Here is a 13,741-nt window from a genome sequence, read left to right on the forward strand (position 1 = left end):
AAGATACAGAAGCCGATATAGACGGTCAATGTTGGCAGTGTTCTGGGTCCGGCGTAAGATAGTTATTGCCGACTGTATTGATGAGGGTCGGAATGTAGCAAGTGTTCTGGGTCCGGCGTAAGATAGTCATTGCCGACTGTATTGATGAGGGTCGGAATGTAGTCAGTGTTCTGGGTCTGGCGTAATATAGTCATTGCCGACTGTATTGTTGAGGGTCGGATAATAACAAGCACGCACTACTGCACACTTTTGAAGAGCCTGCGAGATGCTTTCGAGTAAAATCGCTGCAAAAAGGCGAATACAGATGTTCTTCTCCTCGCCGACACGATCTGAGCTGCGATTGAAGGAACAGCATGTTGTGGGCATTAAATCTTATTGCATCTAACAAAGTCATCTGACCTGGTATTAAAGGGACCCTCCCACCTTAACATTAGATTTGAGTTGAGATAGCCAAAATGGGGTCCCTGGCTCACAATTACCGGTTTCGGCACTCACAACATCGAGAAATGTCTTAAATCGGAAATATTGAATTTCAAAATTGCAGCATTTTGATTCAGAGGGGCTAATGCATAGGAATACCCCTCTGAATGTGTGACGTCAGCGCAGATATCTAACGATTTTTAAATGTTTGACTAAAAGGTTTTGTAGCACGCGGTGGTATATTGATATGTTGCTTTGCGCGCAACGAGTGCCGCACTTTCAGCTGCCAAACTATTGCTTCCAAATAAAGTCGCTAGGAACAGCGGAGATCCCAAAAAGTAAACAAAAGTAAAAGTCTAATATCTTGAAAACCGGTGAATATTTTTCGGTGAAATTTGGTAGATATTCGTTTTCGCTCTTTCTGAACCGAGCGACATCACTTTCATGCCAATTCATAAACTTTTTTGAAGGTGGGAGGGTCCCTTTAAGTGACGCTGAATTGTTCCGGGAGATGAAGAATCCACAGCATGGCAGGTGAATGAGTGACAGAAATGACGTCACTGATGAGGTGGAACAATGATTTACCGGGCAGTGGGAAGGGTTCTATATACTATGGCGGCCTGTGGCAGCTCAAGAAACGATGGAATAAATTTGTTATCGTGTTTGGTGACTTGTGGAGGAGTAATACTAATGAACGTAATGTAAAAATCAAATTTCTGTCATATCTATGTAGTTCACGGTGATGATCATAACTTTTCGATGCCCCCTCCAGCCTCCTATAAGCATCTGTCCAACCCAAACTCACAACTTTCAGGAAACAAAATGAACCTAATTTGACCAAATCTGCACCAAATCTGCACCTAATTTGCATCAAATGTGTACCAGATGACCGTCGTGAAAAAGGCTATTGTCTGTAAGATGACACATGCAAAGCGATTGAATGCCTATTGTTCAGTGAAGAACAAGCTTCGTAGGTACGAAAACCCGATGTGCAGTGTGCACTGGTCACTGGGCGTGTTACCACACACGAATCAGCCATGAAAACCTTCCTTCCATATATGGCCAGGTATGTAAGTACTTACCGCCGTTTAAGATTACTTTTCTGGTAGCCGCCGCTCCATTTTCCCGGGATCTTCGTATCAGCCGGCTGATGTCCAGGACTGAGATTACATGTGGACGGCTCTGTGAGAGGGATACACTCACAATAACGCTGGCGGCTTTCGCCGAATGAGAGCTCGCGCTGTCACGGCTGTTAGTAATTAGTCTGACGTAAATAAGCTGAAAGTGAACTTATAAGTAACCGAGGGTTTTAGCTGAATATTAGTTTACACATTAGTCGTTAGAATTGTGTTTTCTATTGAAAATCAAATCCTGAGTTTCCCGACAATTTAATCACGTTAATTTGTGTACCTACCTTGACCTTGCTGAATATAGGTACCTAATTAGGTAACAACAGCAAGGTGCATGCCAAAGGTCACCGTTTCGGTTTCTTATTCCAGACCATACAGGAATAAAATTCCTCTTATGCTAAACTTCACACACAATGCTTTTGACTGCTCAATAACTGATGCAATTTACATGTCCTAAAAAGTACCAACTTTTTGCACTGCATATGAACTGCATGAGAATATTAACTCTGCTCCATTTCACGTTCCGTTCCTTTGAAGAAGAGAATCATGAATAAATATATCAATGAGAGTAAGCTCGGGAACATGGTCATGAGAGCACGCACGCGCCGTACTCCCAGTGAGTTGGTAGCACCGAGAGAAGCTGCAGATGACGTCACGGTGCAGCAGCCGGCCATTGGACGGCGGCACACACCAGGGCCGGTACTTATACCGCATCAGGTGGGCGCGCTCCGGAGTCGCCCGCAGCCGCCGCCGGACCAGCACACCCTGCCGGCCGCGGACACTTTCACCCGAGTGTGCCGCAGATTTTCACCGAAATGGCGCACACTCTACTCTCAACCCTGGCGCTGCTCAGCTGTGCTGCGGCCCTCCAGGCGTCCTCTGCGGACGAGCTGGCCACGGCCGCCTCACACACAGCTCCGCGGCACACGCTGCATCTCCACCTCTCCGTGGACGAGCTGCGCCACGTGTTCGCCGTCGAACGCCACGAGGACGTGCCAGAGTACGACCTCTTCCACGTGAGCTCCAGACGAAAGCGCAGCCTCAACGGCCGGCACCGGCGCAGCGTTCACGTGCAAGCGTTCGGTGACCAGATCGACCTGGACCTGGAGATGAACCGCGAGATCGACAACCGTATCCGGCTCTTCTACGCCGACGGCGCCGGCCACGACATCAACATCGAGCGCGTCGAGGGCGACACGGACATGTACGTGGGCGAGCCGTACCAGGACGTGAGTCGCGAGGCGGCGCTGCTGGTCAACCACGCCGACGACGACACGCTGCAGCTGAACGGCGTGGTGTCCGATCTGGTGATCGCGCCGGCACCGAGGCGCGTGTACCACCACTACCCGTCGTCCCATGACGACGACGCGCTGCTGGCTGACGACCAGGAACCGCTGGACGGGTCCGAGAGCCACGACAGCACGGCCCGGCTGCGCCAGCGCCGCTCGACACCGCCGGTCACACGAGGGCTGCACGTCATCTACAAGCGCGCCGCCTCGCCGTCGTCGGCCACCGGCTCGGCTCCCATCGACCACGAAGACTCGCTGCTGGTAGAGAAGGAGCCGGCAGCCAGTGACACCTCTCCTGGCTCCAGAAAGTCTCACCGGTTAAAGCGTGACACAAATGACCTGTACCCCGAAATCCTGATCATTGTTGATTACGAGACCTACACAGCCCACAACTTTGAAGCAAAAGCCGTCAAACGGTATTTAATGAGCTTCATGAACGCAGTTGACCTTCGCTATAAATCAGTAAACCAGCCTTCTATCACTGTTAAGGTGGCTGGCATTGTTATCAGCAAAAGTAAGGAGGCAACTCCTTACCTGGAGAAAAACATGATAGGCGGGAAGGCTCTGAACGCCATCGATGCCCTGGCATCCATTGGTCGCTATCTCTACAAAGAGAAGCGGCTGCCCAGTTACGACGTTGCCATGGTGATAACGAAGCGCGACATGTGCACCCGTAACGGCGCATGGGGTTCCTGTAACAAAATAACCGCTGGGTACGCGTACGTTGGAGGAGGATGCAGCGTCAGCAGGTACTTCCGCAAGATCAACTCTGTGGCTCTGGTCGAGGACTCTAGTGGCTTCTCCGGCATCATCGTCGCCGCACATGAGCTTGGACATCTTCTTGGAGCCGTGCACGATGGCTCGCCGCCGGCAGCGTACCTGGGCGGGCCAGGGGCCAGCTCCTGTCCCTGGAAGGACGGCTACATCATGTCGGACCTGCGGCGGGACCAAAGGGGTCTCCAGTGGTCCGTCTGCAGTCTTAACCAGTTTACCCACTTCGCCAGTGATGAGCGATCACGCTGCATGCACAACTATCCGTCAGAGCGAGCGGATTTACCGGCAGACAGGCCTCTGCCCGGCAAGCTGATGACCGTGGACGCGCAGTGCAAGCGGGACCGCGGCTCGAGCGCCTGCTTCAAGGACCAGCGCGTGTGCGCCGAGCTGTACTGCTTCGAGCCGTCCAGCGGCTACTGCGTGTCGTACCGGCCGGCGGCAGAGGGCTCCGCCTGCGGCCGCGGCCTGCACTGTATCAACGGCCAGTGCGTGGCCGACAGCTTCTACTACTAGCTGTCGCTGCTGCTGCTGCTGCTGCTGCGGTTGTTACGTGCAGGCTGGCCCGCGGGCGGGTGCAGCAACCTCTCAGGTACCTGGTACATTGCTTGTTGGTGCGGTGCGGTCGCCGCTGGCGGTACACACTGGTTCCATGTCGCCCCACCGGTCGGTCGGTCGGACGTCGGTACTCGCTGGTCGGCACCGATGGCGCTCACAGTCACACCTCGCTCATCCTGCGATCACTTGTTAGTTGTTGCATCTCATCGACGACGCTTCATCCATGCTTATTACGTTCTGGGCACAGCTGGTCTGTATTCACTTGATGATACTCTTTCTTTTATCTTGTGTGTTGATAACATGACATTTATATTGATATGTAATGTAATATATGCAAGGATTGGATGAATAAAGGTACAAATGGTGTAAATTCTAAGCGAGTCTTTAGCTATGAGTGCGACGCCTCCAACAAGCATTTTGCTGGTGTCACTGAATGATAGCTATTTAATATTTTGGCACCTGTATCTGCCTACGGTTCTTACGCGAACAATGTCTATGGACTACGCACTATGGCTTATAGTAGAGGAGAGTGGGGAAAGATGCCCAGGGTTTTGCAATGTCATTACGAGCGAGCGAGCGCAGCGAGCGAGCGAGTTCATACTGAATTAAAGGTAGTGTGCCACCTTTGAAAGATTTCCCATTTTATTTTTCCTAGGATAAGAAGCTTTTGTTTTTACCTAATATCGCAAAAAAATCAAAAATGGGCCTGGAATAGTGCCTTTTTCGCCTAAAAGTTTATCGGTTTTTCGATATGTATAACAACTGTAGTGGGCTGACCTGCAAACAGGCGTCGGCAACAATCGCGAATGCAGCGCACATGTGACAATAAGCAAAGGTCATTATAGAGTTACGACGTACGGGAATGAGTTATCAGCTGTCTAATCGTAGACAACACAATGTCGAGCCTTAACCCTCGCATGTGTGCGGCGTTTGCCAGCTTCTAATGTGTAGGGGGGGGGGGGGTCGGTTGGACCCCCCCCTTGCCGTTTGGCCCCTGATCAAGCTAGAGCTTCGCGGAAAAAACGAGCGTGTTGCCCGTGACGAGAGGAAGCCGATGATACCCAATTTTAAGGTCCTAGGTCATTGGTTGACCTTCCAGGTCAGGTCAATGACCCAAAGTCGGGAAAATCGGGACCTGTTAGAAAGTCGTAAAGTGTGGCTGCTAAGGGTTTTTTCGGGGTGCTGATCACGAATATCGTGTTAGTTTTGATCACAGATGATGTCTTGAAGCATTTAGACCAGGTCGGGTCAGGTCAGGTCAGGTCAACCAGTAGGCGTCGTGACGGGTATTCGTAGTACGTGTCAACCGCCTCTGACAGCTTCGTAACATGTTACGAAGTCACCAAAACTACTTCGTAAATGTTCAAATGGTTGCTAAATTCGAATTCAGCTCCAAAAACTAGCCTAGAAACATGTAAAACTCGAAAAAGTGACCCGAGGTCACCCGAGGTCACCAAAGGTCAATGACCTGACCTGACCTTCAGGTGACCTTGACACACACGGGAGTAACATCAAATCACATGTTTGAACGTTTGAAACCACGAAAAGCTTGCAAACACGCGGCTAGTGCGAGCCGACATACGCGAAATCGCAATTCCGGCCAAACATGGTCTCGGAAAAGAGGTCACAGGTCAAAGGTCATTTGGGTCAGGGTCATGAAATTTTCAGGGTAGGTGTACAATTGATCAATGCGAGGGTACTAAAAGTTTCGTCGCGATCGGCCGCTTTTTACGCGAGTTATTCGCGAAAAACCATGGGGGGGTCCATCCGACCCCCCCCCTACACATGCGAGGGTTAAACTGTAAGCCTGTATCGGTATTGTTTCTTTTATTTGGCTGTCGAACATTATTTATGGTTTGAAATATGATTTTATGTAAAATAATTGATATGAAAAAGCCGTCTCTTAACCCTCGCCCCGTTGGGGGGGGGGGCATTTTGGCCCCCCCCCCTGTGATTTTTCCTGAATAGCAAGAAAACGGCGGCGCGCAGCGCCGCCAAATTTTCAGTACCTTTCCGGGCATCAATTTGACACCTTCACACCAAATTTCAAGTCTTAGGTCACCTTAGGTCAGGAGTTATTGAGGTCAAACTGAGGTCATGTTCGAGCAAAAATGAGTAAAAAACATGCAATCTTGAAACGCTCACCAAATCTACAGTTATCAAGCAATTTCAAAGTTCTTTATATGGTCTAATAGACAAAAAGCGGCGCTACAAAACTGCTATCTCGGATTTTCAAAATTTTGGGTTTTTGACCCAAAAAATTTCAAAAAATTGATTTTTTTAGAAAAACTAAAAAAAAATCCAAAATTTTTCCGAATTTCGAAAAAACCGGAATATATGTGATAGTCCCTGCGCTCTTCTATATACATACCAAATTTCAGATCGATATCTCGTTTTTTGGCCAAGTTATAGCGAAAAAACTGTTCAAAAATGATGACGTCAAATTTTTGAACTCAATTTTTAGCGATTCTAGACCTCGTACGGCAAAACAAAGACCACCATTGAACTCCCCGTGACGAGCTGCATCGATTCGATACCCATTTTATGCAAAAATATCAACTTTGAAATTTGACCTTATTTGACCTGACCTTGACCTGACCTTGACCTGACCTTGACCGAAACGTGACCTAAGCTGGCCCCAAAGGCTGCCTGACCCACATAATCGCATTTGTCATGTAAAATGGACCATAAAACATGTATCACACGACACTTTCATATTGTGACCCCCCAGTGACCTGACCTCAGTGACCTGACCTGGTATCAGTGACCTCAACTAGCAAAATATGTGTTTGAAGAACATTTCCCCATCGATGATTTTCAATGAAATGCATTTTACTCGATTTTACAACGCATTTCTTGAAATGCCTGTCAACGGTGAAAATTGGACCTTTGACCTGACCTGTGACGTCATCGGTTTGACCTAGGTCAATAAAATTGGGTCACAAGGTAGTTCCCTGATAGGGCTATCCAACACCGTTTGCCGCTTGTCGCTACGTTGCGTGGTTCTCGAGATCTTAGGGGGGGGGCCAAAATGGCCCCCCCCAACGGGGCGCGTTGCTCGGCAGAGCCCAACGGGGCGCGGGTTAAGTTATGACCCCATTTCACCACACGCAAGTGGCAGAAATGACAATGATCAGCTGACGCATTTTTCTTGGCCGAAGTCAGAGCGCGCGGCCCGACGCACCACCACCGCACCACAAAGTATGAGCAGAAGCCGCGCCCAAAGCCAGGGCCCCGGTAACGTGAGGTAGCCGAGTCGGGGCAGCGTGCGCTGACCCAAGCCGGGGCCGCAGCTTTGGGCGCGGTCTACCGCATCCCCGCGGGCAGCCCCGGGCTATCACATGACACCGGGAGGACGCGCGGCCCCGGCTTGGGTCAGCGCACGCTGCCCCGACTCGGCTACCTCACGTTGCCGGGGCCCTGGCTTTGGGCGCGGTCTACCGCACCACCTAACAGGCGTGTTCGAAACCGCAGGAGATGATGATGAACGGGTTTATCGAAACTTGATTGGATGAGCATATCGGTAATAGCGATTTCAGTGTGTGCATTTATTGTTCATAGTGGTGTGAAATGTGGTTGGGGTACGACCGACAACCCGTCGGGGCGAATTTCGCACTGGGGTACTCAAAATTTGAAGAATTTAAGACGTTTCCATAGTTTTGAAGGTATGGATAAGTTCTAAAAATCCGGTTCTCCTTATCTGGGCCATTAACTCCATACGGTCCAGGAAAGCTGGCACACTACATTTAAGGGAAAATCCTGAGTATGAGCGGCCGGCCGTGGGGACGCTTTTCAAAAGCTATTATCTTAGGAACGGGACATCCGATTGACAAGCGGTCTTCTTTACTGAATGTCACTGTGGTGTGATGGCCACCATGCGTTCTTGCCCACCAACGCACGTGGCGCGTGATAAAGTTGGACATTTTTTAAGAACCCCCAAAATTGCAACTTCAATAACGGCACAACGGTTGGGCCGCAGTGGCGGCGGAAGGTATTCTAGGATAGGGGTGCAAACGATATTGAAGCGCCCCTTCCCGCTGGGCGCCCCTTACCATATATGTACACGGTTGCAGTAACACAAACAGTGAAGAGACGTTTGACAATGTGTTGTACCTGTTAACACGTTCAGAATTACAGTTTTTATGTAACGAGAAATAGTTAGGTACATTCCATAGCGTAAATGTAACCTTCATAATGTTCGTTTAGAAACAATCTCATCACCATATCATAAGATTCTCCGAATAAGGCATATCGAATAGAGTTCCACGGTTCCAATACCTTCGTGTGGACTAGTGAATAAGGCGCCGAATCCATAACATTAACTCGGTGACAGAGAATTGCAGGCCGATAAGCAGCATGCCGCCTGGGCTGCACTGCATTATTGCATTCAGTGGTGTCATCAATAATGTACTGTTATTACAGTAGCGAAATTATTCCTAATGAAACATCATTCGGCGCTTAAAAAAAACACACTCATTTAAATTGCGTTTAAGTTGCATCCGTCCTCCCGGCAAGTTGGTTAGAGATGCGAAATTTCGATCGTTAGAACCCGATTTCTAATCGCTCCGACGCGACGCAATGATACCCGAGACTCTATGCCGAGACTAAGAGACTTCTAGTTACTGCTAACGTGAAGTGAATAGGCTGAGGTTTATGGTGGGAGTAGCAGGTTTGTGACGCCCCAGTGAAATAAATGCCGCCTTTCAACACCGATAGGAGCCCGAAATGAATGAATACAGGCAATCAACGCTGGTAGGTGTCCCAGCGAAATGAATGCATCTTTTACCACCCAGAGGTGCCCCCATTTCAAACTAATACGACGGCGACGCCTCCACACCGATAGGGGCCCATCCCAGGGGAATGGAATAAATGCCGCCCCCTCATTGCCGGGCGCCCCAGGAGAATGAATGTTACACATCAACACCAATATGCCTCCCAGTGAAATGAATAATGAATGTCGCCTTTCAACGCCGGTAGGCGCCCCAGACACCAGTGGATTTACTGCCGCCTTAAAACACCGATAGACACCTCAGTGAAGCGAATCCCGGCCTATACCACCGATAAGCGCCCCGGATGAATAAATACCACCCGTCAACGCCGATAGGCGCCTCAGTGAAATTAATGCCGCCCCATTCTCCGATAGGCGCCCCAGGTGATACATGTCGCCCATCAACACCAACGGGCGCCCCATTGAAATGAATACCGCCCTTCAACACTGGCAGACGCCCCAGTGGAATGAATGCCGCCCCACAATGCCGATGGCCGTCCCTGCACTGAAAAATCAGTTTCGCCCCTATACAGGCGCCCATAGAAGTTTGCAGAGTGCTATTCCTGGTCATAATCATCTCCCCAGTAAAAAAGGCAAAATACGCCCTAGCACTAGGGGTGTAACCGCCCATACGGACAGTGCAATTTTACAGGCCCCAATCTCGGACCTCCCTTAACATTCATACAGGGTGATTCATAGCCGTGTGACCGAAAATAAATGAAAACTACAGGAAATGCATTCGTGTTATATGCCATTGCCAAGTACCATATTAACCCGCGCGGGGCTGGGGGGTAAATTTTACCCCCCCTCGCGAATTTTTGCGATATCTCAAAAACGGCGGAGCGCAGCGCCGCCAAACTTTCAGTACCTTTTCTTACATCAATTTGACACATTCCCTGAAAATTTGAGCGAAATCCGTCGGAAAATTTTTGAGAAATTGACGTTTTAGTGACGTCATGTTCGTCATTTTCGCCTCAAAAACGGCAAAAGTTCAAACGCCGCTAACATCTTCATTTTTAAAGGAATCAAGACGTAACAAAAAAGGTTATACGTAATTTTACTTTGTCTATCAAATGGCTATCTCGGTTTTTTGAAAATTTTGGATTTTGGCCTAATCTTTTTCAAAAAACTGACTTTTTTGGGAAAATCATTATAAAATCCAAAACTTTGAGTCTATCAAAAAAACCGGAATATATGTCAGAGAAGTGGTCTATGTGCACCTACATACCAAATTTTAGAAGAATCGGTTCAAAAATGTGGGAGTTATTTAAAATTTTATGACGTCACGACACACAAATTTTTTGAAAAATGACGTTTTTGGAAGTTCTAGACCTCGTACGGAAACAAAAATAGCACCATTCGATTCGCCGTGAAAAACTGCATCAGATAGACACCTTTTTAGGCCTTAACAACCAACTTCAAAATTTGACCTCACTTGACCTGACCTTGACCTGACCTCGACCTGAAATTCATCCAGAGGTGGTCCATATCACTTATTGAGTGTGCCTATTGAATTCTATGAGTAAAATGACCCATAAAACATGTGTCGCACATGCCCTTTTCTATATTTTGTTTTTTGGTGACCTGACCTGACCTGACCTGACCTTGACCTTGACCTCTGAATGATATTGTATGCAACGAATATTGTCTTGATAGCCTAAGAACACGTTTTGGGCGATCAGTCTCAGTCCATGACTCCATTCTTCGGCAACTACGGTGCAAGGCCGATACTGTAGAAACTTGCAATTTGTACCCTTGACCTGACCTTGACCTTGACCTCAAACTTTAAATTAAGTACATGTTTTTAGTAGTTCGTGATGAGAGCTTTCGATTGGCGTTTGAATTTTCCAAATCGGACCGTTAGTTCGGGAGATAACAGGGGGGGGGGGGGTAAAATTTACCCCCCCCCCCAGCCCCGCGCGTTCGGCTGGAGACCCCAGCCCCGCGCGGGTTAAACAGCCAAATCTAAAGTTTTGATCCATGTATAGCATCAGTGACAAATACTTTTCCTTCGACTCTCACACTTCTTTTAGACAAGATGTTCAAAATGGCCACCTCGGCGACGGATGCACTCCAGCGCCAGAGCCTACATAAAGTTGGCGATGGCGCGGACGCACAACATTTCTAAGGAAATAGAACCAAAGCAGCTTCCAATGGCATCCTTCAGCCCCAAAATATCCTGGGGACTCTCCTCATAGACCTCGGACTTTGCATAGCCCCAGAGGAAGAATTCCACGACGCTGAGCTCTGGCGAGTGTGGCGCCCACCTGACCTCAGCGCTCTTTGAAATCAACTTTCCGGGGTTCGCTTACAAATTTTTTTGTGTGCCGTGTTTATCATTGAACCGTGCCCTCTGCTTTGAATTGATTAACAATTCTATCGGAATTGGTATCTTCTTTGGAGTTTCCCTTGGGTGAAAGCCCTTAGACGTGCAGAAACATCTTTGTGTTTGCTTGACGGACTGCGTTAACCTATAGGTACAAATAACACATTTTTTCTTTTTGCTGCGGTGTGTACAATGTACATCTTGAGCGATACACGCAGACCCAAGCGCAGACCAGACCAACATAGAACAAAACTTCATAAAATTTCTTGCTAGCACGTGAAGTTTCACGAGGAAATATGCAATCCTCTTCTCAAGAGAGATCAACTAAATAGGTGACATGGCTATGAATCACTCTGTATGTTGTAAACGGCAAACCGCCCCCGATAAATGTTTCACAAACTAATTTCCTCTCGCATATCGGCCATCAGGCGCCCCTTTTTGTCGCATGGAGCCTACAACGCTATAAGCCCTCATATGTTCGTGTTGGCGTTCGGAGGCTATCGCCTTCAAAGACGTCTCCATAGATGTTTCTTTCGTCCCACACACAGGCGCCCCTCTTTCGCATGCATGGGAGCCCCTCTTCCGCATGGCGCGCTTCTCGAGTGGCTGCGCCCTCCTATAGCCTTTATCGCCTGGCAAGATTATATTCGACAGGGTCGGCAGCATCTGCCTTTGTTTCAGATAAGGATGCCCTCCACTCTTCAGCATATCAAAAGATACTTTTCCCACGTCATTGCCACCCTCTTCGTGTCACAAGTGCCTTTATCAGTTGCGGTGTCGCACTGCTCAGCTTTATGGCTGCCGTACCTCTTAACTTCCTGCCTCCTCTACAGATTTTCGAGGCGCCCCTTTCCATAGCTTTAGGGTGCAGCTGCCCCCCTTGCCCCCCTGCTTCCGCCGCCACTGTAATGGGCCGATTGAATTGAAACTCGGTACACAGTTAGGTCTCCATCAGATAATTCATCTGCATGTGTTACGGTTGGGGTGCTACTGCACGTGCACACGTGCAGGGGGCGTTTCCAGATCTCGAGAACGGCTGGGCCGATTGCGCTCAAATTTGGTACAGGGTTGGGGACCGGTTAGTAGGGTGCCGTGCAAAAACATTTTGGACCCCGTTTGCACGTGCGCACGTGCAGAATGCCGCTTCCAGATCTCAGGAACGGCTGGGCCGATTGCGTTCAAATTTGGCACACCGCTAGCGACCGGTTAGAAGGGTGTTTTGCGCAAGCCCGTTGGAAGTACCCTCACGCCCTTCCGCACGTGCAGGGCTCACTATCTCGCTCGCTCGTTCTTCGCCCAAAAGGCGTTATTCTATGGTTTTACTGGTATATTATTCGAAAATGACAATCGGAAAGCAAAAACTTGGAGTTTCAACGAAGCCGACATCATTTTCTCCAAAAAATATCGCACTTTCGTGCCTGAAATATGATAACTTTTTTTGCTATTAAGCATTTTCCTGAAGAAGTGAAAGGGAGCATCTTACCCCAGAGGGTGGGAAAGACGCCCCCTGGCGTTGGGGAAGATGCCCCCTGCTCTATAAGTGACATAAATGGGCACGTGGATTGCCTGAAGGAATCAGTAGTCCCTTCGAGCCTGCGGTAGACACTAAACGCTATCATAAGGGCTCTAAAAAGTCGTCGTGAGGGGCTTCAGAGGTCATCGTGAGGGCCATCATGTCCAGCGCGGCCAAACGAGCCTCCGTGGTGGCGTTCGGAGACCGTCGTGGGGCCCTTATAGGTCTTTATGATGCTTGAGGGCCCTCAAGCCGCCCATCGTGGGGACCTTTCCTTTCCTACATCAACTTGGCGTGTTCCCTGAAAATTTGAGCGAAATCCGTCGGATGAAAATGACGTTTTAGTGACGTCATGTCACGCCATTTTTGCTTCAAAACTAAAAAAAAACTTGAAACGCGTCGAACATCTTCAGTTTTCATTGAAGACCCAAGCATAATTTATTGCCCTCGCGGCTACGCCTCGGGCGATTATAGGTACTCGTCGAGGTTTTCACCGAGGGCTACAGTAGCGTCACAAAAAGCAATTTTTTTTCTTTCTTGTAGCCCCTACCCCATACAGTGTTTATTTTAATACATGGCCCGATACAACTTGCTAATAAATGCTGCTAAACATCTCGCCACTGCACTGAGAAGAAAATTGAAAAAAAGATTAAAACGCGCTAAATCACCCGTTGTCATGGTGGCATTGATAATATCAGCTAATCCCTCTGGAGGAAATCAAAGGTGAAAATTGCTGTCAACAGTCAATATTATTATTACTATCACAATTCACACACCCAGTTTGCATACGAGCCATGTAATCATAACCATTATTCCCTGATTTGGTTCCCGAGTCCCATATTGCCCCATTGCATCGATCAATTTAAGTACCACTACAGTACCACTACAGGCTACAGCCGATATGGTGATATACATACAAATATGCACCTACAGACCCTGTATGTAGGTATCTTCACACCCAGCAGT

At 48.6% G+C, this 13,741-nt stretch overlaps 1 protein-coding gene across 1 annotated transcript; it reads left to right on the plus strand.

Annotated features, from left to right (window-relative positions):
• Positions 1-2,718: 2,718 nt before the first annotated feature.
• On the plus strand, positions 2,719-4,534 carry LOC122380116 (A disintegrin and metalloproteinase with thrombospondin motifs 4-like). The gene has a single exon (XM_043362940.1). It carries the CDS (start codon positions 2,753-2,755, stop codon positions 4,124-4,126), a length of 1,374 nt encoding a protein of 457 aa, XP_043218875.1. The 5' UTR covers positions 2,719-2,752; the 3' UTR covers positions 4,127-4,534.
• Positions 4,535-13,741: the final 9,207 nt, after the last annotated feature.

The sequence above is a fragment of the Amphibalanus amphitrite genome, unplaced genomic scaffold (assembly GCF_019059575.1).
Source record: "Amphibalanus amphitrite isolate SeventyFive unplaced genomic scaffold, NRLGWU_Aamphi_draft 000091F_arrow, whole genome shotgun sequence".
NCBI classification, from domain to species: Eukaryota; Metazoa; Arthropoda; class Thecostraca; order Balanomorpha; family Balanidae; genus Amphibalanus; species Amphibalanus amphitrite.

Excerpts from the sequence above, each read along its gene's own strand:
- LOC122380116 (XM_043362940.1), top strand. The coding sequence starts at position 2,753 with ATGTACGTGGGCGAGCCGTACCAGGACGTGAGTCGCGAGGCGGCGCTG.